This window comes from Sarcophilus harrisii, chromosome 1, assembly GCF_902635505.1.
Source record: "Sarcophilus harrisii chromosome 1, mSarHar1.11, whole genome shotgun sequence".
Lineage (NCBI taxonomy): Eukaryota > Metazoa > Chordata > Mammalia > Dasyuromorphia > Dasyuridae > Sarcophilus > Sarcophilus harrisii.
In genome coordinates, this window is record NC_045426.1 from 649,105,685 (window position 1) to 649,131,876 (window position 26,192).

At 52.3% G+C, this 26,192-nt stretch overlaps 2 protein-coding genes across 3 annotated transcripts; one reads left to right on the forward strand and one right to left on the reverse strand.

The window, feature by feature from the left end:
• Positions 1-104: 104 nt before the first annotated feature.
• On the reverse strand, positions 105-5,503 carry TRMT1 (tRNA methyltransferase 1). Of its 2 annotated transcripts, XM_031947656.1 has the most exons (17): positions 5,414-5,503; positions 4,832-5,103; positions 4,693-4,748; positions 4,205-4,329; positions 3,931-4,118; positions 3,738-3,853; positions 3,482-3,594; positions 2,470-2,618; positions 2,199-2,282; positions 1,853-1,922; positions 1,629-1,763; positions 1,450-1,535; positions 1,121-1,229; positions 962-1,038; positions 615-734; positions 409-529; positions 105-266 (listed from the first exon to the last, which is right to left on the reverse strand). In XM_031947656.1, the coding sequence occupies exons 2-17, from the start codon at positions 5,005-5,007 to the stop codon at positions 174-176; spliced, it is 1,818 nt and encodes a 605-aa protein (XP_031803516.1). In that variant the 5' UTR covers positions 5,008-5,103; positions 5,414-5,503; the 3' UTR covers positions 105-173. The 2 variants fall into 2 exon arrangements, with proteins under 2 accessions (XP_031803516.1, XP_031803515.1); XM_031947655.1 differs by lacking the exon at positions 5,414-5,503 and having other exon boundaries at positions 4,205-4,748; positions 4,832-4,875.
• A 1,545-nt stretch (positions 5,504-7,048) lies between these two features.
• NACC1 (nucleus accumbens associated 1) lies at positions 7,049-26,152 on the forward strand. The gene is made up of 6 exons (XM_031947657.1): positions 7,049-7,216; positions 18,873-19,902; positions 20,011-20,184; positions 20,785-20,890; positions 21,039-21,136; positions 21,356-26,152. The coding sequence occupies exons 2-6, from the start codon at positions 18,978-18,980 to the stop codon at positions 21,613-21,615; spliced, it is 1,563 nt and encodes a 520-aa protein (XP_031803517.1). The 5' UTR covers positions 7,049-7,216; positions 18,873-18,977; the 3' UTR covers positions 21,616-26,152.
• The last annotated feature ends 40 nt before the right edge of the window (positions 26,153-26,192 follow it).

The following is a 26,192-nucleotide window of genomic DNA, read 5'->3' on the forward strand; positions in this document are numbered from 1 at the left end:
AGGGCCCTCCCTCCCCAGCCCCGGATCCCAGAGCCTCAACTTTAGCAGACTCCTCCCACCCTTTAAACCCGGCAAACCCCCAGGAAGATCAATTGGCGCCTCGCTTGTGTGGAGGGGGGAGTCCTTTAACTTTATTATCCGAGTCCAAAGAGAGTAGGGTCAGGTAGAGGACCTCAAGGCAAGGAATCCGGGCTGGGCTCAGGCTCAAGCCGGGGCTCCTCAGGGCTGTGCGAGTAACAGCATTCATTCCCCAAAAGGCAGGTTCCCTGGCAGGAGACAGGAATGGGGTTAGCCAGGGCAGAGCCTCCCCAACCCTAATACCAAAGGGAAGAAGAGACTAAAGGGAGAAGGAAGATTAACGGAAGCTGCCTATAAACAAGGAGAGCACAGGTAGGAGGAAAGCACCACCTGTTTGAACTTCTTGCAAGGGAAGGCCTTGAGCTTCTCAGTGCCCTGGTCCTTACTGGGCTCCTTCCGTTTGTTCTGGAGCTGTCGCCGCTTCTCCGCCAGCTCGAAGGGGGCCTTCCCCCTAGGGGCAGTAACTTCCTCAGCAGGGCCCTTCACTCCGAGCCCTGTTCCCACCCCTCCTGCTCTGGCCCCCAAGGTCCTCTTACCCAGACCGGGCTCGGGCCTTTGGCCCCCAGTTGGCTTCAGGATTTGCCTGGAATCGCTGGAGTCCCTGCTGCCGGGAGCTGGGGTTAGCATCATCCCGGATGGAGAAGTTCGCCTGGAGTCTTGGGGACAGTGTGGGGTGTGGGGGTGTGTCAGGGGTGTGAGTGTGTGTATGGCTCCGCCCATGTGTCTGTCAGTGGCCACAGCATCTCACAGAGGACCCGAGATCCTCGGGGGCTCGTTCAGTTTTGCCTGGTCATCCCATGTCCTCCTCGGGGACATGGGATGTGTGCCGAGCCGAAGGCATGTCTGGGTGCTGCGTGCTCGTCTGCCCACATGCCCCCCATACCTGGGCTCAACTTTGAGGATGTGAAAGGCCGGGCTGGTCTCTGAGAGGCGCTCTCGTTTCACAGGGTTCTCCTTCTCCTAGGGGGTGGGAGAAGGGGGAGGTGAGGGCCAGGCGGATCCTGGGTCGTCCCGGCCTCTAGCTCTCCTCCCGAACACTCACCCAGCAGCGCATGATGTCCCAGAGCACCGAGGGCGGGACGTCTGTTTTCACTGCATTTTTACAGGCGTGAGAGAGGCTCACTCGGAAGCCAGCGTGTAGGAGGGCAGAGCTGGGAGTTGGAGAAGTACAGCCGCCTGAAGCTCCCGACCCCCAGCCCTGGGCCCATGGGCATCGCACGGGGGACTCTGGGGGTGCCCAAGTTTTGCGTGCCTGTTTCTGCCTGTCTGCACGGGCAGCTGGGATTAAATACGCATTTGGGTGTATGCTCTGTGCCCACCATCCTATCCCCTTGGTTCTGCCTCTGGGCACGGCTGGGTTGTGCCCCTTACCGGAGCTGTAAAAGACTGGGTGTGTTGCAGTGAATGGTACTGCTCAGCTGGTCCAGAGTGTAGTACAGGGGGACATCCGGCAGCTCCTGGAAGCAGAGGGGACACATAGAGGAGAGGGTCGCGGGAGATGTGAATTCCAGCTCTCCCTAAGCACCCCAGCTGTGGCCTGGGACCCCCACCTCAGTGACCATGCTCAGGACCCCCCGGATCCTTGCAGACGTCCGGAAACGCCCCGGGTTCCTGCTGACAGCAGCCAGGACCTGAGCCACAAAGTCCAGGTCATGGATGGGCTCTGCCCACAGAGGGCCGGCTAGCTGTGGACACACAAACAGGTGGGGAATGAGAACCGTGACCGCTCTGGCGCCTTGCCCTCGCCCTTGGCACAGCCCAGCCGGTCGCTCACCTGATGGCGCTGCCCACAGTGCTCACACTCAGAGCCCACCGGGGGGCCTGTGGCCGCAGAGAACTTCACCCTGTGGGGATGTGAGCAGACGAGAGAGAGTGGTGAGCCAGATGTACCTGCCTCTGGCCCTGGCCTTGAGCCAGATTCCTGGCCCTCCTCCACCCGCCCAGGCGGGTCTCTCCCTTTGGTGGCTGCTCTGGGCCTGTGGGCCCCCGCTCAGCTGTCCCACTCTGGCCTTTATGTGCCCCCCAGCCCTAATTACTTGGTCTTTAACAATGGCCATGGCTTTTTTCTCCACACCCTAACTGCTCTAGCCCCAACCCTCCACAAAAGCCTCCTGATTTACCGTCCACCATTGTTCACTGCCTTGCCCAGTCTTTGCAAATGGAAGGAACCGCAGCCAACACACTGGAACACGAATCCCTGCTTACTAGGAACAGATAAGGGGGGAGTATGGGGGGGGAATTCTCAGCCAGGCCGCCCTGCCCCTTCTAGTTCCCTTTCCAGCCCAGACTGCCCACTTCTGGGAAGCCCTCTTTGGTTCACACTGGGCCACCCTGCACTTTCTGCACAGAGGACGGTGCCTGTGGCCCCAGGAGTTCTAGGCCGCCCCTGACCTGGCTGAGGCTTTGACTTTGGCCTGGCCTGTGTATACACGCACAAAGACCCGGATGTAGAAGTCGGCGCTGACGCTGAGCACGGGGACGATGTAGCGTTGGTAGCAGTTGGCCCGAAGGTCTAGGCTGTGCAGCACAATTCTTAGTGCCTGGAGAGAGGTTATCAAAAGGACTGTGGGATTGCCAGCAAATCACAAACTAACTGGACCTAACCTTTCTCTTCTATAGAGAAGGAGGATGACTTCCACATCACACCAAGAAAAAATGGCATTGGGCAGCAAGATGGTGAGGTGGATGGAGCACCGGCCTGAAGTCAGGAGCACCGGCCTGAAGTCAGGAGCACCTCAGACACTGAACACTAGCCTGGTGACCTGGGCATGTCACTGAACCCCAAATGCCTTGCGAAAAAAGAAGCAAACGGCAGTCAGCATTGGAGTCCAGGTCCTCTAGGCCAAGACATCAATATCCACCTAGCACTCTTTCTTATGATACCAAGGGTCCTAAAACCACAAAATGCTGAAAGGGGATTGAGCCAACCTCCTTTCTGCAGACTTCCACTTTCCCTTAATGAGATGACTGGATGAAGGGGAGACCAAGTCCTCAGGAATGCTGAGGATGTGTCCAATGTCACATAGGTAGTAACTAGCAGAGCTGACGTTCCAGCTGAGGCCTTCTGAATTCTACATGCACGCTCCTCCTACTAAGGCTGGGAGAAGGGAAGTAAGGAGCAGAGGAAGAATTTGAACTCAGCTCCTCCAGTCAGAACCTAAGGCTGTTCCTTCTAGATAGCAGTGCCTTTTTGGGACCCACTCCACTTCATCCCCTCAGCTGACACTTCTGTTTTCTCTTTCTGGGTTGTCCCCTCCCATCTGATCAGGTCTTCCTTTTTACCCAGCTATGACCCAGTACCCGGCAAACAGTAGGTGCTTCGTAAATATTTACTGACTCCGACTCTTGATTCATTCCCAGGACCAGAAGCACAGCATGAGGTGGATAACCCTGGAGTTCTTACCATTTCATGACAGGCTTTGCTCTTGATGGACATGGCTCCGTATTTGCTGTAACATGTCTCGCTGCTGTTTCCTGCCATCACAGCCATGTCAGTGCAGGTCACACATAGCAGGCCTTGAGAGTATCGGGGAGAATGAGAGCGCAGGGTCACAGACAGGAGCTAGAGGCTGGCTCTAAAACTGACATGGCCTTTAGAGGCCCTTAAATCCAGCCCCGTCACTTTCTAGACCAGAAAGGGCCTTTCCCCGCTTTGTTACCTCCTTCAGACACAGCCTGCACTGCAGCATCTAGGAATGTGGCTGGGCTTCCATAAGGGTCTAGGTCAATGACATCAAATCGCTGAGCTCCCCTTTGGTGCTCATACATCAGCAGGCTGGGGGAAGAAGCACACGGGGGTTACTAGGGCGAGCCAGACCTGCTGCCCTCCCCTCCCCCCTCTGGCATCCATACCGAGCATCAGCTAGGTTAGGCTGCACCAGGTGACCAACGTTGTTCAACTGGATATTGCACCGTATGAGGTCCACAGCCCGGGCGGAGGCGTCATTTGCTATCACTGCTTGGAGGCCTGGGACCTCCTTGGCAAAGCGGATGGAGCGCAGGCCCGATGCTGCCAAGCCCTCCAGCACGCGCAAGCCCCCCTAGGGAGAGACAAATGAGGTCAAATTAGGAGGTCAACTCTCCCTCCCAATCCGACCAGACCCTCCCAACCCCCATAAAGACCCACCTCGCAGACACTCCCCACAGCCGCTGTCTGAGGCTGGTCCCTGGGAGGGGGCTCCATGCTCTCCTTCTCCGATTCAGCCAGGTTCACAACCACCTTCTGAAGCTTCTCCTCACCTGGCACCTCAACTACAGCCACCCACCCCAAACCATCCTGGTGTAAGGAACCATCTGCCTCCCGCTCCTCCTCCCCTTCCCCCAAAGGAAGTCCCCACATCTCTCCTCCCAGGGAGGCCCACCCGCAAGGGAGGGTCCTCCAACCCTCCCCCTGACACCTGTCTCCCAGCGACACAGAACTTTCCAGGAAGGCTTCCCAGCTTGCCAACGGATACCCAGACTCCAGACTCGGGGAAGGCATGGGAGCCCCAGACCCGCTCAACATCCACCCACAAAGGAACCGGGTAGAGATGGGAGAAGCCCACGAACGAGCTGTCTCTGGTCAGCCCCGGGCAGGGGGGCTAGAGGAGGGGAGCGTTACAGGCAGGGTCTCACTCTGAATCCCTTTGGTGGCGAGCTTCATGCGGGCGAACTCTGTAATGACGGCACACCTGAGGGATGGGTTAGGGCAGTGAGCGAGGAACCTCACCCCCTCCCTCCCCCTGACCCCGCCCTTGCTGGGATGTACACTCACGTTAGGTCTCTGTTGAACTCCTGGACCGGGTTGTAAAACACTTCGTTGCTGCTGGGAAAAACGATGCTGGCCGCTCCCTCCGAGACCACCGTTTCCCCCGGCTCTGCCTCGGGCCGGGCCCCGTTCTCCGGATCGGCGGCGGGGCCCGGGGGGGGCGGGGTCCTTGTCCCCTCCATCCCGAGGGCTCGGAAGCTGCGCAAGGCGCTCTGGCTGCCGCGGGTGGGAAGCCGGGGCCGCGGGGCAATCCCCGTGGGCAGCGACGGGCGCTCTGGCTAGGGAGGAGGGAGAGGCGCGGAGCTGTAGCCGCGGCTGCCCCCCGCCCCCCCTCCGCGCGCAGGGCCGCGGCTCCTGCTGCAGCCCATTTAAAAGGGGAAACTGCATCGCTTACATCTCGGCGGGGCTCGGGCTTCCCGCAGCGCGGCAGGGGGGCTTTGGCCGCCGGGCGGCCCCCTCACACCCGCAGCGGGCCCCGAGACCTCCCTCCCGGCGGGCGCCCACCTCAAACGGGAGGCCACCTTGGGGCCTGACATGGGCCGCGGCTCCCCGTCCGCGCGCGCCGCTCCGCGCGGGGGCCTGCCTCACCTTTTCCGGGGCAACGACGGCCGGGACCCGGGGCGGAACACGCTTCCGAAGTTACGGCGCGGGCGTCGCCATGTTGCCCCGGGAGAAGAAACGCTCAGGTGACCCTATCAGCCAATCCCGAACGGCGCCTACGGGCCGAGGGAAGGGACAAACTGCACAGCTCGGAGGCCTGGAGACTTTGCGGGGCCGGGAGGGGCGGAGGCTCTCTGGCGAGTGTCTGATGTGTCCCTCAGGCGCCGCCGCTCGAGCTTCTGCTCTTCGCCGACTCTCAGAACCGAAAGGGAGTGTGAGGCCCGTTCCCCCAAGCGTTATTTCCCAGGTGTGGAAACGGACGTTTTGGTGAAAGAGGGAGTTTTGAAACGAAGTTTCTCGCCCCTGTGCTTGCCCAGGCAAACTTAGGGAGCCCCTTCTGCTTGCCAGTTATGCCCCGCCTTCACGCGCTAGTTTCCGACCATCCAGCGCTCACACTACGGAGCAATCAATGCCCGTCTGCAAGCGCTGTTTGCGGATTAAACGCATCTCATCCCCGGGCACCGGAGACACAAAGATGGGGAAAGAGTATTCCCGGACCCCCTCCCCCTCCCCCCTCCCCCCTCCCCCCGGGGCTAAATGCAAACCCGGGAGACCGCCGGGGACAGGCAGCTTCATTTCTGCTTTTCATGGGGTTAGGCCCCGAGGCCCAGACCTGAAACCCCTCCCTCGGAGTCCCGGCGGGCCCCGCAAGAGGAAACAGCTAGCACTTGTTAGGGCTTTCCAGGTTTGCGGAACGCTTACGCGCCGCCTTGTTTGGCCCTTGCGGAAGCCCCGGGCCCCGGGAGGGGCGGGGGCGGCTAAGTTGGGCGCGTGTGGCCCGTTTCTCGGGGCAGGAGGCGGAGCCGCCGCTCCGGGGGCACAAGCCCCTCTCGCCGTCCCTGAGCCTGCGCCCCTCTCCGACGGGGCGCCGCCTTGCCCGGGTTTGCCGTCCTCCGGAAGGGCCCGCCTGCCAGAGTCCCCGCGTGTCTCCCGTGTTGCCCGGTGCCCGGCTTTCCTCCACTTGGCGGGAGACGCGACCTAAGCTCGGACCGGGCCGGCGCCTTCGTTGTGACTGAAGCTGGACAGCGCTCCCCCCGGGGAGGAGGGCGCCGGGGCCGGCCATCCCTGTCTGCCCTCGGAGAGGACGCTTTGGCCGGGCGCCTAGGGGCCGATTCCCATCCTCTCCCCGAAAATCCCCCTCCCGCCGGGAAGGGGTCGCAGACGCAGAGCTCGGAGGAGGGAGAGTTAGCTCGCGGCAGCTCCCCAAGCTCCTCCCTCCCCCGCCCCTCCCCTCCCCCTCCCCTCCCCTCCCCTCCCCCTCCCCCACCGGCGGGTTCTCGGCGCTCGGCTGCTTAGGTCTCCGCCGAGCGCTGGCTGGGCGGGAGAAGGGGGCGGGAACGCTCGGCCCCTCTGGGTATCGCATCCGCCGTCTCAGCGGCGGCCGTTTTTTGGGGTGGCTCTTTTTTTTTGGGCCGTTGCCGCCGCGGCGATCGTGCGCTCTGGGCTCCGCTGAGGCGGCCTGGGCCGACAATGAATGGCCGCCGCGGCTGCCGCTGCTGCTTCTGCTGCTGAGGAGGAGGAGACGGAGGAGGAGGAGGAGGAGACCCGGACCGGGACCGAGCCCGAGGCAGCGGCGGCCGCTGCGGGGGCCGAGGCGCGGTCGCGAGGCGGGCACGGGCCCGTGGCCCCAGAGCCGGGGAGCCGAGAGAGGCCGGCGCAGGGCCCGGCCCAGCGTATCGCCGCCCGCCCCGGCCCGGCCCCGGCCCCGGCCCCGGCCCCGGCCCCGGACAGGTGAGCGAACGAACGAGCGAGCGCGGCACCGAGTCCCGGCCCCAGACCTTGGCCCGGGCCCGGACCCTCACACCCGTCCCGGCGGGTCCGGTGCCCAACTTTCGTCCCCCGTTGGCGACCAGCCCCGGCCCCACACTTAGCCCTGCCCTATGTCGGGCCATCCCCGGCCCCCCTGCTCCGACCTAATTCTCCGGGTAAACCCGGCTCCCACCGAGCCCCAGCTCCTCTCCCTGCCCCCTCCCTCTTGGAATGACCACCCCCTTGCTAGTCCGGTGTTTGCAGCTCCCCCCTCCCCCTTGAGCCGTCTCCCTTCGAAAGTGCTTCCCCCGACTCCCCCTTTCTTCCCTGGGGCTTGGGGGAGGGGCTGCCCTAGAGTCCCCTCTTTCTAGCCCCAGGGCTTTCCCCTTCCTCCCCGACACCTCTACCCTGCCCTCTGGCAAACGGGATGCGATAGGCGGCCGCGTCCCCAGGTATCTCCTGGACCCTCCCCAAACGCGGCAGCTCCACCCCTCCGAAAGCTGGCCGGGCCGGCAGTCTTGGGCAGCCCCCCTTCCTGTTCCCTTCCCCCCAGCCGAGGAGGAGGCCCGGAGATCCATCCCTCCTCCTCCCTCTCCTTTCTTCCTCGGTCCTCTCCTCCCCCTCTGACAAACAAGGTTCAAGGGAGGGGCCTGCTAAAGCAAACTTGCAGCCTTCCCGGAGGGGGGGTCACCCCGGTGATCCCTCTTTCCCTTCCCCTCTGGGAGTTGCTGGGCAGCTGTGTTTGTGGAGGGGAGGGGTGGGGGCCATCTAGGCCATGTGCTTCCAGAGATGGCTGGGAGGCCTTCTAGGCACTGGAGACTCCTTCCCCCAATTGTCTGAAGCCTTTGGGGTGGGGGGAGCCTAGAATGCACTGAGGGGTGGTGGTGGAGACGACGAGGCAGGAACATCCCTGATAGAGATGAAGAGCCCTTGGAATCCAGGTGGCAGGGCACTGGGGCAGGCTTTTTGCCCACCTCTTCTTCCTCCTCCACTCCCTTTCCCAGGTGTAGCCTCTTGGGTCTGCCCTTCCCGCTTCCCGGCTGGGTGCTGAGTCTGGCTCTGGTTGGGGCTCTGCTAGCTCTCAGCTGTGTTTCTGTGCCTTGCCGGGTGCCGGCTGGTTGGGTGGGTGGCATGTGGGCAGCTTTAGAAACAGCCTGGAACACCTAAGGAAGGCATTTTGTTTTCTGAGGGGGTGGCCCCAGGGTGGTTGGCCCTCCCCTTCTCTCAACCCCCACCCAATAGAAAAGGTTCCTGGGAGGGCCTGCCTGGTCTCCCCGCAAAGGAGCGCTAGTTTGTCCCTCCTGCCCGCCTTGGGATTGGAGGGCTGGAGTGCAGTTGCTTGGGCATCTTTTGCCCAGTGTCAGGGCCTTCAGTTTCATTCAGCAAACATTCAGCATGTTCTGTGTGCTTTGCAGTTCCTTCCTCAGCTCTGATTTCTTGGAATTTTCTTGTTGGGGGCAGGGGGAAGGGTGTGTGTGTAGATTTGCTTGCCCTTGCAGCCTAAGCTTCAGCCTTTTCCATGGAAACCGCAGGATAAGAAATGGGGAGATGGATGTATTGTTTAGTTATGAGTAGTGGTGACTGATTCCCGCCCAGTAGAGTGAGTCTGTGTCCCAGAGAGACAGTCTCGCCTCAAGCAGCAGAGGGTCACCCTCTGAAATTGGCAAAGAGCTTCGTGTGCGGGCTGTATTAGCTGCCTCCCGGAGAGTCTCTCCTAACTGGCCTGGGTCTGAACAGGGCTTGGGGCTGGCTCTCAGCTACGGCCCACTCGGACACTGAGCATCATCAACCTTGGGCTGATTCTGGTTACCTTGAGGAACAGTGATTGGATTTATTCTTGGCCCAAAGAGCAAAACTGGAAGTACTGTGTGGTATGATCAGAAGGGTAGATTTAAGTTTGATATAAGGAAAAAATACAGGGATTAGAGAATACAAAAATTGTCTATTGAGTTTTCCTCTTAACCGGAGAACTGTCTTGGTGTTGGATGGAAGCATCATAGAAGAAATTCTTGTCTGGGTTGGTTGGCTCATCTCAGAGCTCCATTTTAGCTGAGATCATAGGATACTGTGCCCCCTTTCTGCCTTCTTTAGTGATTCAAGGTGCTAAGTTTTCTTCTTCCCTGCACAGCTTCCTTGGAATGAAGCTAGACAGTTTTGTATCATGGCTTGAAGATAGGGAAATCACCATTGGCATGTTTTCCAAGACCCAGTGAGCTCTCCCAGATCTCACCAAATTACATTTGCTGTGTAAGAAATGGGGATGACCAAGGAGTAAGAAGACTGGATCCTTTCCCCAAAGGAAAGTTTTCCAAGTACTTTTAATTTCTGTGCCTTCTCGTCTCCACCACCACCAACTAAGGAGCTCACAGACTAGGGCCATAGAATACATAGAAAACATGAAAGACCTTCTCTGATCAGTGAGTGTCTCGTAGTGGATCTCCGGGCCATGCCGATATGCGGCTGAAGGGCTGCAAAGGAGAGGGATGGAGGTCTATTCCCTACATCTTAGAAGGAAGCAGAAAAGAATGTTTCTCTTGAGAAGCAGCTGAGTCTCATCTCCACTGCATAAGCTGTCAGGCAGGTTCACTTTACCATAGTTTGTCCTTTGCCTTGTGAAGCCATAGCCTTCCAAATATTGCTCACCTTGGACTTGTGCTGGGGTGGGAGGGTCTATCAGGAAGCAGAGGAGGGATCTACTTAGGCCTTTCAGCTGAGAGTAAAGGTGTCACCCTGGAAATCTAAGGAATTGTCCTGGGAAGAGAGAAGAGGTCCAAAGAGAAGGCTTCTCTGCCTTCTCTTGACCCAGAGAAGCCTGAAAAGCCCAGAGAGCCCCAACTTGAGTGATTGGAACTTTTTTTTTTTTTTTTGTCTCCAAGTTCTGGTTTTTGTAAGAAGCTGTAGCCTGAGGAAATGTGGGAATAAGGTTTAGTGTATGTGTTTGTGTTTATGTTTGCTTCTGGAAGGGATCCATCAGTACCTGGGCTTTTGTACTTATGGCCATACTGCCTCAGGTTAGAAGACTAATGAATTTGCTTGGTTAGGGATAATTCATTCAGAACTTTAGTCATCCACTGGGTTTTTTCTTTTAGTTGTTTCCTAGTTCCTCCTTTGGCTGATGATCTTTTCAGGCTGTTATCCAGAAAGGAGCTTTGGGAGCCTCAAGGCCTGAGCAAAATGCCAGGTTGGGCCAGTTCTTCCAGGTTTAATGAAAGGTTAGAACCCTTCCTCCCTGAACTCCCACCCCCCCCCAAAAAAAAAAAAAAATCTGATTGTTGGAAACCTATGCCCAGCATCCTCTACATGATGATCAGCTAAGTGGCCTGTTTTTGGAGGCTCTCCTGAGACTTCTTCTCCTGTTGAGGAACAGCTGTAATCTGTCTTCACCCTCATCTTGTTTCTGGGCTAGGATGATCTAGTCCCTTCTAGGAGGTGAGGAATTGTTCTTTTCACTGCCAGGGAGTAGCTGGAGCTTGGGGGTATGGTGGCCTCTCTAGGACCTCAGAGTCTCTGCTTAGGGTGCAATTGGTCAGGGCAGCATTGTTCTATTGCCAGAGCTCTGGTGGTCACCCTCCACCTTTATGTACGGGAGCAATGGGGGCAGAGATTTTTTAAGATGTTAGGTCCCGGGGGAGGGGGTGACTGTCTGAAGTTGTGATAACAATGACTTTAAGTGCCTAATGTTTTCAACCAGGTTGGGCTGGCTTTCCTCACACAACTTAAAAATCAGTAGAGAGAACATATGAAAGCACACATAGCTCAGATAGTTACATTACCACATATATGCCCAAGAGAGATGCAAAGCAAAATGAGATTAGAGAGGAAAGGCGATCACACTGGGCAGAAAGGAAAGAATTCACAGGGATAATGGTATTTGAGTTTTTTAATGGAAATCAAGGATGCAAAGATAGTGGGAAGCTACAGCATTTCATGTTTAAGGGTCAGTGTAAATGAAGCCCAGACTCGCGGGCAGCAGGGTGTGTTTTGGGTGGGAGTTCCTGTATTTGGCCTGTGTACTAAGGGAATGTTTGGAGAATTTGAAAAGTGGGTGGTGTCGGATTGTAGAGGGCTTTGAATGACGAGGGCAAAGTTGTTTGATTTTAATCCTCTCTTAGATGTGTATAGTATGTTATTGCTTACTGAGTACTTAGCTATCCTGTTGGAGAAGAGAGGCAAGTGTGTTCGTTTCCATTTTATAGATAAGGAAAAGGAGGCTCAGAGAAAGGCTTGCTCAGCAGCATACAGTTTGGCTGTGACAGTTTGCATCATATTCCTAATTCAGCATTCCTATTTTCCCCTTTCCCTGTGTTGTGATGCCTCCTAAAGAATCTAATCTTCCCCTTCCTGCTTCATTCTCCCCTGTAGATGAATGTTACGCTTTTGAGCAGGTCTATGTGGAGTTGCCTTGGGGAGTCTGAGTAAAGTAGAGATAGAATCAGACGCCCTGTGAGGCAGCCAGGCAATACAGTGGATGGAGTCCTAGACCTGGAGTCATGCAGATCTGAATTCAAATTCATCCTCAGGTCTGACTAGCTGTATGACCTTGGCTAGCTGGACGTCTGCTTCATTTCCTTGACTTGTAAAATAAGAATAATAAAAGCACTTGCTTCTCTATATTGTTGTTAGGATCAAGTGAGATAATATTGGTAAAGTGCTTAACTTAGTGCCTGGCACTTAGTAGGTCCTTAATAAATTCTCCCTCCTTCCCAACCTTCCTTCTTTTAAGGGTGACTAAGTCTCCCCATTTAATGGGAAAGCAATGGAGGCTTCTTCAGTACTTTGCACAATGATGTGCAGCTAGTGAATGGCAGAGTTTGGAGTAGCAGGCCCTTCTCAAGCTGTGCTCTGAAGACCTGAGCTGTGTGAGTTTTTGTCTCAAAGGGAATCACAATAGATTAAAGTTGAAAACTTAAAACACTTACATTGGTGCTAGGTAGAAGGGATACAAATACAAAAGCCCTTCACCTTCTAGGACCCCATTGTTCTAATGATCCAGATTACATTCACAGAGATGGAGTTCTAGGAACTTTCAGGGGTGGTGACTGGATCAATGTCCATTGACAGACCCTTTCTGCAGTCAGTGATGATGTTGATTTGTGAGGCAGAGGCAGAAAATCCGGAGTGGGAAGTTCAGATTAAGGTTTTGAAATACAGAATAAGGGGCAATCGGAGTTTTTTTTGGCGGCTACCTCCCTGGGTGTGTCCAGAGAAGGTGGGATGTGATAAAGGCCTTCCCATGAAGGAAGGAAAAGATTTGAATTGGAATGCTTTGGGGAGGTGACTTTGGAGGGCAATTAAGTGGCAGGCTGTTGTGGGTTCCCAAGAGGAGGTGAGGATAGGTTAGACTGAAGGGTTACTCCTGTAATGGTGAAAGAAGAGGTGTCTGTCTATTGGTCTCTGCTCTTTTATTGGATTTGTAAGCTCCAAGGTGGTGGGGACCACAGAGTTGTGGCTATGTTTGTCATCGCAACAAGGGAGCACTATCTAGGACCTGGCATAGAGAAGCTGTTGTTTGAATTTATTCCCAGAGACTTTGTGAAGAGAGAATGATCAGGTTTTGGGAACAGCTTGAATATCTTGGATGCTAGGGTGCAGGCAGGGGAAGTCTAAGGTGACTGACATTTCCATCCAACCTGGAAAATGATGCCATTGATAGACACAGGAAGTTGGGAAAGGGAACTGAGAATTCTTTTTTCTTCAACAGTTTGCTTTTATCCCATTGAGATAACTCTTTGGTCTTATAATTAGTTAGTGTGACATCCTTATTTAATAGATGAGGACATTAAGACCCAGAGAGGTCAAAAGGGCCTTTTTCAAGGTCTCTGTCATAAAGTAGAAGAGCTGGATTCAAACCACTTTGGTAAGTGGTGGGGCCACATCCAGGAAGAGCTTGGACCACAGAAGGGCTCAGAGGAGGGAGGAGAGCACTGGACAGTAGAAAAGTTGAGGAATATTTGAGCTGCTTTTGAATGGGGTGGAGTGAAGTAAGAGGGTGGTGGATTTGGAGATAAGGAAGCATATTCCAAGCAAAGGGAAGACAAGGGAGGAAAGTGCCAGAGATCAGTGTGTGTTAGTGGAGACTAGTTTTACTGGAGAAGGAAAAAGAACAGTTGGTGATTGATGGTATATGGGGACCTTGGAAAAGAGAAGAAACCAGTTTGATTTCTGACTTTTGAGCTTGGGCAAATAGGAGAGTGGTGGGGGGACTATTGACAGACATACAGAGGTATTCAGTTTCACGGGGCTACCAATTGTCTACAGGATCAAGTTAAAATGACTTCGCCTGCTGTTCAAAGTCATCCGTAATTGGCTTATCCTACAGACAGCAGGGAGCCACTGAATGATTCTTAGTGGGTGAAGTGGCGTGATCAGAGCTATCTGTGCTTTAGATTGATTTGTCTGGCAGTTAGTGGAGGATGGATGGAGACCCTGGACAGAGACATTTGTTTAGGAGGCTGTGATAATGAGGCAAAGGCCATGGGGTCATGGATATGTTTGGTAGCATTGGGGGCAAAATGGCAAGAACAGATGTAAGAGGCAGTGAAGGAAAAGTTAATAGATGTGGAGAGAGAGGAAAAGTGCTGCTGCCATGATTGGTAGGAATGAAATTGAGAAAAGGAATTAGTATGGAAAGATGTACATATGGGTATGTCCTTTTCTAAGGTAATGGCAAAAGAACTAGCTAATGAGAAGCACAGAGCTGTCTAGCACCTCTGAAGTACTTTTGTCTGTCTTAGAACAGGGTGATACCCTACAACATTCCCAACACATGGGTGCCAAGTCTTCACTTGAAAGCCTCTGATAAGTGGGAACCCTGTTCTACTTTTACATCATTTTAATTGATAGGATGTTTTTCCTTCCATCCAATTTATTATGTTAACTGAATGAAAAAGCTTTTATTAAGTGCTTATTCTTTGCAAACCTCTCTATTGAGATAAAACAGAAAAGACGGGTCCTTTTTCTCAGAGCTTAGATGGAGGGAGAGGAAGCCAGCCCACAGAGACGCATAAAAAACACGGGGTTTGAACATGCTCCTGTTCAAAGTGGAAGTCATAACCTTTCCCCACAAGTTCTCCCTTTTCCCTAACTTTCTTATTACTGTTGAGCACTGCTATCCTTGCAGTCCCTTCTACTCACAACCTAGGGATCACCCTAGACTCCTCAGTTCTCTCACCCCAAATCCAATCTGTTGTCATGTCTGCCTTCTGTTGTGTCCACCCCTTTCTCTCCTGGGACTGCCATAAATAACAGTGATGTAGGCTCTTGTCACCTGCAGCCTGGGTTAGTTAGTACAGTAGCCTGCTGGATGGTCTGCATGCCTCTAGTCCGTTACCTACTCCGCTGTTCATTGATCTTTAATCTAAATCATAGGTCTGGTCAGGTCAGTAAACTTCAGTGGTTCCCTGTTAGCTCCAGAGTCAAATGTAAACCACTGTTTGGCTTTTAAAGCCATTCATAATCTGACCCCTTCTTGCCCTTCCATTCTTAAGCCTTAATTCCCTCCCCACACTTAGATTCACTACTGTGTCTATCTTGCTGTTCTTGAACAAGATGCTCCATCTCCTGATTGGACATCTCTTTGACCTGGAATTCTCCCTCTTCTTTTCTGCCTTCCTTGATTCCTTCAAGACTCTGCTCAGTTGCCACCTTCTGTAGGAAACCTTTCCTAGTTCTCCTAATTGTTAGTGGCAGCCTTCAGAGATTAATTCCAATTTCCCTGTTGAGATCTAGATTAGTTAAGTGGAATAGTGGATGGAACTAGGCCCTGGAGTCAGGAAGATCTGAATTCTTATGTGGCCTCGAACACTTAACTGAGCAAGTATCTGTGTCTCTAAATTTCTCTGGGCATATCTCTTAACCCTTGTTTGCCTCTCTCTCCCCATCAGTGAAATGGGAATAATTAAAGCACCTACTAAACCATCCAGGATTGTTTTGAGGATCAAATGACATAATAATTGTAAAGTTTTAGCACAGTGCCTGGCACATAATAGTGCTATATAAATGTTAGCTATAATAATAATAAATAATATATCTGATTTGTACATAGTTTGTGTAGTCTCTCTCTCCCTTAGACTGAGCTCCTACAAAGCAGGGGCTGGGACTTTTTTGCTTATTTGTTTCTTTTGTTTTTTTGTCCTTTTCATTGGGCTCAGTGTATAGTGTCTGGCACATAATAAAATACTTAATAAATAATGCTTCTTGACTTAAATGGGAAAGACACACAAGAATAAGATGCCAACCATATGGGTGCTAAGAGAAAGGGGAGCTCACTTTGGAATAGAGTAGCTGGGCAATTCTTGAATTGATCCTCAAGGTTCTGACCCCAGAGGCAAGAGATATTTTTATAAAATACAAAGGAATTCCAAAACCACAAATATGAGAGATGATTTCCATAACATTTTTTTTTTTTAAGACCTAGACAGGATAACAGAAGGTAACACCATGGAATTCTTATTAAATTGCTCAGAAAAGTGATAGAGAATGGGTGTCACGCTTTTCCAAGTCTATCAAAATGGTTATACACAAATGCCAGCACAGAATGAGAAGGCCCAGTCAAGTCAGGGAGGCAGGACAAAAAAGCAAGATGACCCCACATTAAAGAAGTAGTACAGGAGGTGATTCCAGTGTTCATGGCTACAGAGAGATCCTAGCTGACAGGAGTTGGACTAGGAGCTACATTGTAGGCCTTAAGAGTTAGGAGGGAGAACCATCTCTCTTTATAGATGGATGAGTGGGGCCAGAAAGATTTCAATGACTTGTCCAAAGTCCCATAAGGAGTAAGGAACAGATTGTTGCTTTTTGAAACCAGGTCCTCTGACTCCAAATTTAATGATCTTTCCACTTTCAAAAGTGATCATTGTTGGTAATTGATTTGAGAAAGTGGAAATTGTGGGGGACTATGGGTCCAGAATTTTGCATGCATTATAAAACTGGATCTCTGGATTGGCTGGACTTTTTGACAGTAAGTAGCAGTAGAGAGAGACACATTTAGTCATCAAAGGTGACGGGGTTAAATGAGGGTTTTTGAAGGATTGGAGTGCTAGAGGGAAGTAGAAAGCTTTCCTTCCTTATTAGAAAGGACTGTCAAGGAAAAAGATTGTATCTATTTCTGTTACTTCAAAGAAGGAAAGTTGTAGGTTCAAGATATGTTCAGAGTCACAGTGGTTTCTATGTATTCATTTTGTTTATGCTATAGGATGGTTTTGTCCTGCCCTCAAGAATGGTGGTTGCAACAAAGACCATCAACCTCTGGGTTCTGTGGAGCTGAAATTGGGAAGAACATCAGGCCAAAAGAAGGTTCTAGAGGCGCAATGCTACCCCCCACCCCAAAACAAAACCAAAAAACCCCGTTCCTCAAATAGCTGAGATGGCCTGGGCAGAGGCCAGAAGCAGTAGGAGCATGCAACTTGGTGAGAGAAGCAGTGTACAGAGCCAGCCCCTAGGGAACATGGGTCAGCAATGTCAGACTAGGAAGACTTGCTTTGGGTGGCAAAAGAAGGGTGTTCAAAGGCAAACCTGGAAGAATGTGAGGTACCACTACCCTGGTGAGGTTGTGGGGCCTGTGTCATCTTGGGGGCAGAGGGGACTCGAGAGTACTGGAGCTGCTTTAGGAGGGAATTGAGGGCTAGCTTTCTAGCAGAAACCTCCCTTGCCTTCCCTACACACATCCCCTCCTCCCTTCCCCCAGTCAGAGGGCTAATGGAGAGAGGATTATGATGAGCTCATTCCAACAATGATGCTAAATTGTAGTGAGAGGTTTGTAGTTCAGGTTCTGATGCTCAGTCTTCCATGGACTACGAGTGTCTGGTGTTTTGGAAAGATCTCTGGATGTAGAATCTAAGATAGGGACTTTGGGTAAGTTGTGGGACATCTAAGAGCCTCCCCTCACAACTGCTTATCTGGAAAATGGAAATAAGAATTACACTATCTACCTCTACTGGGTTGCTGTGGGGGAGAAAATGCTTTTTACATGTGAAAATGTTAATAGAATTTAAAGATACTATGTATTATTATTGCTTTCCCTATCTCTCCCTTTCCATCAGCCTTTAATACTTCCTGTATTACTTGTAGAATTCTCCATCTGGAGCCTGAGAAAGGGATGAATAGGGTGGGTGGGGGTCTAGGTAGCATTGCTAATGCCCAAACTGACTGCTTGACTTCCTTTGAAGGTCAGCCAGTCTGGGAAAGTGACTCAGGAGAAACAGATTGGGGTGGGGGAGGTGCAGACTGAGTCTTTGAACCCAGAAAGTCCCATCCCCTACTTAAGCATCAGCACTGCCCAGACTCAAGCTCCTAGAAGAAGTGGGGGAGTCAGTAGAAGTCACATAGGGACCTAAGCTGTATACATTTCTGGTTTCTTCTCTCTAGTCAATTAGGTCTCCATAGCCCATAAAACTGCTTTGTAATTAACCAGGTATGAAGGGTATGTATGCTTGATTAGCAGAGCTATTTGCTATAATTTTCCCCCCAAGAATTGCTAATTGAATTTTTTAAAAGCCCCTTGGAGGCTGAACCTCCCCTCCTTTGCCCAGCCCATAGCCTCAGGTGTTTCCAGGCTAGTTGGGTGATGAGATTGTCTTCAAAATCAATGTGAATCAAATGAGATAATGTATGTAAGTGCTTTGATTTAAAGTGCTACATAAATGTCAGTTTTTGTATCATTCCTTCTAACTAACTCTTGTTGCCTCCTTAGTTTTCCCCATCCCCTTCTCAGTATCACCCACTGAACCCTTGCTCTTGCCCTCCTCCGCCTTTGGGGACAACTGGCATCTCCTGCATAAGGGTGGTTATTATCTGGGTCTGTCCATAGGCTTCTGACTTCAGCTATCCTGGCCACTTTTCTTCTAAGTGGAATGCGCCATTCACCAAAGTCATGGTGAGGAAACTAGAGACCAAGGGTCCAGAACCAACCTATAGATTACAATGTGTATTCTTGAACAAGGCCTTCTGGGGGCTTAATTTCTTTCTCTGTAAAATGAAGAGATTTGGCCTAGATCAGACCAGAGGCTCTTAACCTTTTTTTGTGTCCTTGACTCTTCTAAGAATCTCCTGGGGTCTATGGATTCCTTAGAGTAAGGTCTTTTAAATGCATAAAAATATATTAATTACAAAGAAAAACAATTATATTGTAATCTAATTATTATATATATATTTAAAGTAGTCCCCCCAAGTTAAGAACCCTGTGTTTTTTTCCTACCTTAATATTTAGCATTCTAAGAGCTGGTAGACCAGGCTCGATGTGGCCCACAATCCCTTTTGGGAAATCTGGGCCCTTGGGGCAGAGGAACTGTATAGTCTAGAGACCTAGTTTAACAAGGTCAGTACATAGCTTCCCACATGGACCATTTTGGGGACCTGTCAGGCCTCATATTTCCTCCCATTATGGAAAGTCCTTTCTCTGATAGCAGTGGCAGCTCAGCTTTGGAAAGGTGGAGAGGGAGGGCCATGACCTTCCCCCAACAGTGGGATTAGTTTGATACCCATGGTCTCTCCTATGTAGGCCTTCCACTCTCCTGTGATCCTTCCTTTCTCATTCAAGCATATCTTTTAATGCCTAGGCCTGGATACTTGGGGCTAGAATCCCTAGGTTCCAGGCCTGTTTTTCCAGTTGGTGCCTCAGCTTCTCCCTCTTGTCATCCAGGGAGGTTCGCCCCTGAGCTTTGCTCAGACTCATTGTGTGAGGACTTTGACATCCTGGGTGGAGGGAAGGGGGGCTTCCCCCATCCCTCCTCAAGCTGCTACCATCATGGCTCAGACCCTGCAGATGGAGATCCCCAACTTTGGCAACAGTATCCTGGAATGCTTGAATGAGCAGAGGCTGCAGGGTCTCTACTGCGATGTGTCAGTGGTGGTAAAAGGCCATGCTTTCAAGGCGCACCGTGCTGTCCTGGCTGCCAGCAGCTCCTACTTCCGGGACCTTTTCAACAGCAGTAAGAGTGCAGTGGTGGAGCTGCCCGCCGCTGTGCAGCCCCAGTCCTTCCAACAGATCCTTAGCTTCTGCTACACTGGCCGCCTCAGCATGAATGTGGGTGACCAGTTCCTCCTCATGTACACTGCTGGCTTCCTCCAGATCCAGGAGATCATGGAGAAGGGTACAGAATTTTTCCTCAAGGTGAGCTCACCCAGCTGTGACTCACAGGGCCTCCACGTCGAGGAAACACCCTCGTCAGAGCCTCAGAGTCCCGTAGCCCAGACCTCCAGCTGGCCAGCTTGCAGTGCCCCACTTCCCCTTGTCTCTCGAGTTAAGACTGAGCAGCAAGAGTCAGACTCAGTTCAATGCACGCCTGTAGCCAAGCGGCTATGGGACAGTGGCCAGAAAGAGGGTGGTAGCAATGGCAGCCGCAAAATGGCCAAGTTCTCGAGCCCAGACTTGGGAGGGAACCGATCCCAGCAGCCGCAGCCCCTAGCACAGCAGCCTCAGCAGCAGCAGGTGCCCCAGGGCATGGCACCCGCCCCAGTGCCAGCAGGGGCAGCAGGGATGGGGAGCGGGCCCAGCACATCAGAACGGACCAGTCCTGGGACATCCAGCGCCTACACTAGTGATAGCCCCAGTTCCTACCATAATGAAGAGGATGAGGAGGAGGATGCAGGGGAGGAGGGCTCTGATGAGCAGTACCGCCAGATCTGCAACATGTATACGATGTACAGCATGATGAATGTAGGCCAGACAGGTGAGCGGGCGAGCCCCCTGGGGCGGGGGAGGGAGGGGCTTAGCCCCGGGGAGGCCCTACAGCCCCCATCGGCACTCCCCTCCCCTCCCCTCCCCACTCTCTCCCCAGCTGAAAAGGTGGAGGCCCTGCCGGAGCAAGTGGCCTCTGAGTCCCGCAACCGAATCCGGGTGCGGCAAGACCTGGCCTCTCTGCCAGCCGAGCTCATCAACCAGATTGGCAATCGATGCCATCCAAAGCTCTACGACGAGGGTGACCCTGCTGAGAAGCTGGAGCTGGTAACAGGTGGGCCCGGGAGTCTGTGAGGGCCTGCCTGCTGTGTGTTCAGTCCCTGGGGGTGGGGGAGCTAGAAGGCTGAACGAGGCCACCAGGTCTCCTGATCTTGAGGTCACGGTTTAGTTGGAGAGAGGACATATGCTGTGAAAAATTATTTGAGTGGTAAAGGAGTGATAATGTCGGCAAGTGCTCAGAACTTTCTTGAGGCAAGTGATGGAGGGGGGGCTGGAAGGGTCAGGAAAGACTAGAGTAAGTGGGACTTGAGCAGGGCCTTTAAGATAAGAAAGGTAGGAGCTGGGAGTCTTTCCAAGCTAGGGGAACCACCTAGACTAGGTGGAAATCTTTGAGGAGGAGCTTGACTGCCTTTGATGTTTCCCAAAATCTCTTTCCAATCCTGGTTACTTTTTCAAGCTCCTTCTGGTTATCTTGGCTCCTTGACTCTCATTGTGTGTGTCCCTAATGTGTCCAAGCTCCTCCCTGGGTCAGAGGGCCTGTGGTGGGTGGGGTTAAGGGAGCTAAGTGGATGCTTGTGGGTTGGCTGCTGGGGTGAACCTCTGGGCATCGGCCTGGCCTTTCCTCAGCATGTGGATCTTCCCCCTCCCCTCTCAGGCACCAATGTATACATCACAAGGGCACAGCTCATGAACTGTCACGTCAGTGCGGGCACAAGACACAAAGTCCTCCTTCGTCGACTCCTGGCCTCCTTTTTTGACAGGTGAGGCCCGGTCTTCCCCCCCATGCCTTGTGTGCGTCTGCAATTGTGGGATCTAGCCCGAGGGCCCCTGAAATTAAGCATCCCTTAGTCCCTGGCTGCCCCTCCGGAGTCCTGCCCAGCTGAGCTCTGATCCCACTTCTCCCTCCAGGAACACTCTGGCCAACAGTTGTGGCACAGGCATCCGATCTTCCACCAATGACCCTACCCGAAAACCCTTGGACAGCCGGGTCCTCCATGCTGTCAAGTGTAAGGACGTGGGGCACGGTGGGGAGGGAAGGCGCCCAGGGTTCGGGAAGCACAGAGCCAGTCCCCTGGAGGGACGCGGGGCTGGTGCCACCGCGCTCGCCCACTGAGAAAATAGTCTGCGTGCGTTCTAGTGCTTAGCATATTTTGTGTGAGAGGAAGAGAGAACGAGCCATGGTTCTTAAGGCTTCCTTCCCTCTTCTCCCTTCGTCTCTCCCCAAGTCTACTGCCAGAACTTCGCCCCGAACTTTAAGGAGAGCGAGATGAATGCCATCGCAGCGGACATGTGCACCAATGCCCGAAGGGTGGTGCGTAAGAGCTGGATCCCCAAGCTGAAGCTCCTCATGGCTGAGGGCGATACGTACACGACCTTCATCAATGACACAGGCAAGATGGAGCCCGACATGATGGGTGTGGAGCACGGCTTTGAGACGGCCAGCCATGATGGGGATGCTGGGCCCTCAGCCGAAGCCCTCCAATAACCCTTCCCCCCCTCTCTGCCCTGTCTGACCTAGCCTTTCCTGGCTTGTACTCCTCCTCCTCTTCCCCAGTCGCAGGCTGCCCTTTGGCAAGGGGTTCCCTCTGCCTTTCATTTTGGACTTTGTTATTCTTTGGTTAACATCCCCTCCTGTCCTTGGTCCAGTTTGCCAGAATGGACGTGTGATCACTGCACGATGCTGTCTGTCCCATTCCCTCCCTCCTCCCCCCAACAGCACCACTTCTTTCCCATGGGGCACATAGCACCAAGGAGCAGAAATCCAGGTGGATTGTGTGGTCCTGTGGGGTGGGTTGAAGTGGGAAATCTCTCCGGTCTCTTCCCACCCTGTTTACCATTTCTTGAAAGGCACTGAGAGTGGTTGGGAAAGTGTCAAACATGATTTTGTTTCCTTTACTTTTTTTTTTTTAAACAAACACTCAGAATGATCTAACTATATATATATAAAGAGAGAGAAATCTATAGACCTAGAAATAATATATATATTATAAAAATATTTACCAGGAAAGGAAAAGCATGTTCGTCCTACAAGCAAGAGAAAATGAGTAACAAATTGCCTTTCAGTGGCAAATGCTCCCCACCCCCAAACTCCCAAGTCAGTGCCCCAGTAGTATCCTTTGGGAGTGGGTATCAGGGATTTGGACTTTCTCCCTGCCCTTCCTGAAGATTGCCCTTGGAGGCTAGACTTGGCCTCTGGCTCTCTTTATACTTTGTTCTTCCAGGCCTCCAGTCTGCATTTCTGCCGTTCTTCCTCTTCCTTCATAGAGCTTCTGGCTTTTTTCACCTTCATTCTTAGCCCACTTTTCCAAAACATCTTCCCATCTATTTAATTTTATTATTGGGACATCCTGTGGGATGGTAAGGGCAACTGGCAGTAATGCCACTTAACAGAGAGGAAATTGAAGTGTTTCCCCCCAATTTTTGCCTCTCAAGTAAAGTGATCTGCCCAGTGTCACAGCAAGGGAGTGGCAGGGTGTGGACAAAAACGAGAAGAACAAGAACAAGTTCCCAAACTGATGGGCCAGTGATCTTTGTTCCACCAGACTCCAGCAGCCTCGGATCTTTAATTCATTTTTGTTCTTTTTGGAGGAAGGAACAGGTGCTGAATCAGGAGTCTTATGTAGGAAGAGAGGAAACAGAGAGAGACTGTGAGAGTGTGATTGTGAGTGTGTGTCATCACTAGAGTAGGAATGACTTGAATGGTTTTGCTTTGGCAAAACAAGATGGAATCTGAAGTGTTCCTAGGGATAGTGGAGTAGGACAGGCAGGAAGGGGAGCAGTGAGGCTGAAGTTGGACTCCTTTATGTGTCACATGAACCTCTCCTGAGAGGTAGCAACCCTGTGGCTCTCCTCCCTGTCCAGTCCTTTCCTCTACCCGTCCTGAAGCCCTGTGGACAGACTTTAAAAATGTAGCAAGTCCTATGGAAATGTCAAGACCTATAGAATTTTCAACCAATATGACTTCCCATGATCCTCTTTACCTCCCAAGCCTGTAGGCCTGGTGGGCTTAGTTGTTCCTGGGGTCTTGAAGGTGTTGGGGAACAGTGTGAGAGAAATCTATCCACATTCTATGGGCTTTGTCAATTTTTCTTTAAACTAGCCCTTCTGTCTTTTCTGGTCCTCATTTCTGCCAATCCATGGCTTTCCCGCTGAGACTCTTGACATGTCCAGCCTGGTCAGGCCCTACTAAAGGTTAGTTCTCATTTCAAATAAGCTGAGTTGTGGCTATTCCCTTTCCTTAATTAAGGATGTTTTCTAGTTTGTTATATGTGAACATGGATAGGGGAGGAGGGGACATCTTTATTTCATTTTTGTTTGCCTCTCTTCTCTCTCCCCCATCCTCAGATCCTGGGTGACCTCTCTCCCAAAGTTAGGGTGCTCCTTTAGGCCAAATCCTATATTCTTTCTGAATGTCTCATTGGTTCAGAGATTTAGAGGTGGAGGGGAGGGACCTGAGAGGTCATCTGGTTTAATTGAGGCCCCCAGAAGTTACATGACTCCCCCCAGCAGGGCCAGGACGAGCAGCTGACTATCTTTCATGTTATTTTCTCTCCACCACTGTCTCTGCTGGGGCTGGGCACAACACAGGTGCTCAGACCTGAGCTACCTGCAGAGTCACTTCTACCTCCTCCTCGGACTTCATTGGAGTGGTGCCATAGGATCAGGGATGGATTGGGGGGAAGAGCACAAACTTGTTGGACCCCCTCAGAATCCTAGCTTTGTCAGTAGCTCTGTCCATTGCCACGGTGGGTGCATCCATTCTTTCTGCTCTTTAGCTAGTCATAAGTATTTACATGCTGACTACAAGCCAGAAACAGGCCTATGTGCTGCAGAAAGAAAAAAGGGGAAACTAAACAGTCCCTGCCCCCATGAGGAGTTTACTTTTGAATGTCAGTAATTCCCAGCCTTCTCTCTGCTTTATTTATGTTCCTTAGAAGGGGCAAAGCAAGGGCTGCCTGAGAGTCTGAATGGCTGGGACTCTCCTCTCCTCTTTGGCCAACTTGCTGGCCAGGAGTCCTCTTTGTAAATGCCCGGTGTCACTGTTTAGGATGGAGCCAGCGGTGGGGCTGGCCCCGATCTGTCTGTTTTTTCTGGATTGGGGTCGACTTGTAGGCAGAATAATAGGAGGCCTTCCCCTCTCATTTTCTGGCCTTTTTTTCTGCTTTCTAAGGACCTTGCTCTGGGCCCAGCATGCTCTATTCTGCTATCCATAAGGATAGCTGAGGGGTCACCTGTGAGTCTGGCCCTGTAAGACCAGGAGTAGTAGTGAGGGGCACATGCACTTTGAAGGAGCTCCCGTCCCAGGACCTCAAGACTTTGGCACAGTGTACCTAGGAGAGCCACTCTCACTCCCTCCTCCCGCCCCGCTCATTAATTGAGGCTGCATTACTTTGGAAGAGGCCATTTGAAGAAAATGTTCCCCCCTTGCCAGTTTCCTGAAGCTAGCCTATGTTTTGTCTGTCTGATCTTTCCTAGTTCCTCAGGATAAAACCCTTTTTAAATGACCCTACTAGTCTACTCAGTGTAAGCTAAGAAAGAGAGGGAACAAGCGAATTTTTTTCCTCCAGTTGTGTACCCCACAGCACCAGAGCCCTCTTGTGTCACATTCTATATGTCCACTTCTCGGTCACTTTCCTAAGCCCCTGAGAGGGACACTAGATCTTTCTTGCCCTAAAATACAAGCACCTTATCTGCCCTCCCACCCTTAAAACTGTCCTAATTCCCCTTCCCCAAATCTCCCAAAGCACAAGGCCCCTCAAGGTGTTCTAACTGGAGTCACCTGTGAGGTTCTGGGACCAAATTGGGGGAGGAGATATCAGTAAGGAAGGGAGGCAGAGTGGGAGAGCCCCTTCTCATCTTGGTGCCTGGCGAAGAGAGGAAGGACAGTATGTGTATCCCTTATGTATTGTGTCCCCAAAATCCAGCTGTGAATTATGTAGCCTGTGGAGCTGCCTGTCATTAATGAGGGATAGGAGGGGGAGAACAGATCATGGGGGTAGGCCGGCATTAAAATTTAAAATTGGGTTGTCTGCCAGCCTTGCGTCAGCACATTCCTGCCCTGCTCCAGCTTAGGCCCTGGAGCCTTTTGTCCCAACACTATCACTAGCTCAGAGCGTTGAGATTCAGCCCCACCTAGCCTGAGCTCTCCCCCCAGTGTGATCATTATTCAGAGTGTCTACCCCTCTCCCTTCTGCAACCCTTAATTGGACCCCAAGTTCCTCCCTTTAGGCTGCAGCCTCTGCTTCCCTAGGATCCTCTATTTCATACACCTGGAAGCTTGAGAGGAGGTGTCATTTAGCAATAAAGGAGGCAGCTAAAGGCGAGGGGAATATGGAGAGAGGAGACTTGTGCATTTCCAAATTCCATGGTTGTAAGCGGATGTTTGTTCCATGATCCCGAGAACCCTAGACTTGGAGCTGAAAACGACTTAGAATCACCTTGTCCAGATGCCAAAAGGTGCAGAGCTTGGAGGGGGCCTGAGGGACTGTGCTGAAGTGGGCTGAGGAGGGGGGGAGGGGAGTCAGCTCCTCCCAGGAGAGCCAAAGACAAGGGTTGTGCCTTACCAAAGGGGGGCTGCCCCCTTCCTTCTCCTCCCTCCTCCCCAGGGTCCTGCTCTTCAATTTCCTTTCTCAAACATCCCTCATCTACCCCTTCCCTCTTCCCCCCATTCGCCTTTCTGCTGAGCTGCATGGCCCAGGAATGCTGGGTGCTTTCTGCTGATGCTGCAGCTGCTTCTCCACCAACCACCCTCAGAAGTCAGGCCCAAAATCAAGTTTTCCACAAAAAAAGGAAGAAAAAAGACAAAAAACAATCTCCCCAGACCCTGGGGCTGCCAGGATTTGTCTGTGTGAAGTGCCAATGACCTTGTGACCTTCAGAAAACACACACAAGGCTCCCCAGTCCCCAGCCCGCCTCACCCCCGTGACCCCAGTAATGAGGCTTGCACATTAACTACTGTAAAGAGGAGCAGAGCTGGAGAAATGTGAATAATAATACTGAATAATAAATAATGGCATTTGTAACTCAAGTTTCCATTTATTTACTTGAGGGGGAGGAGGTATT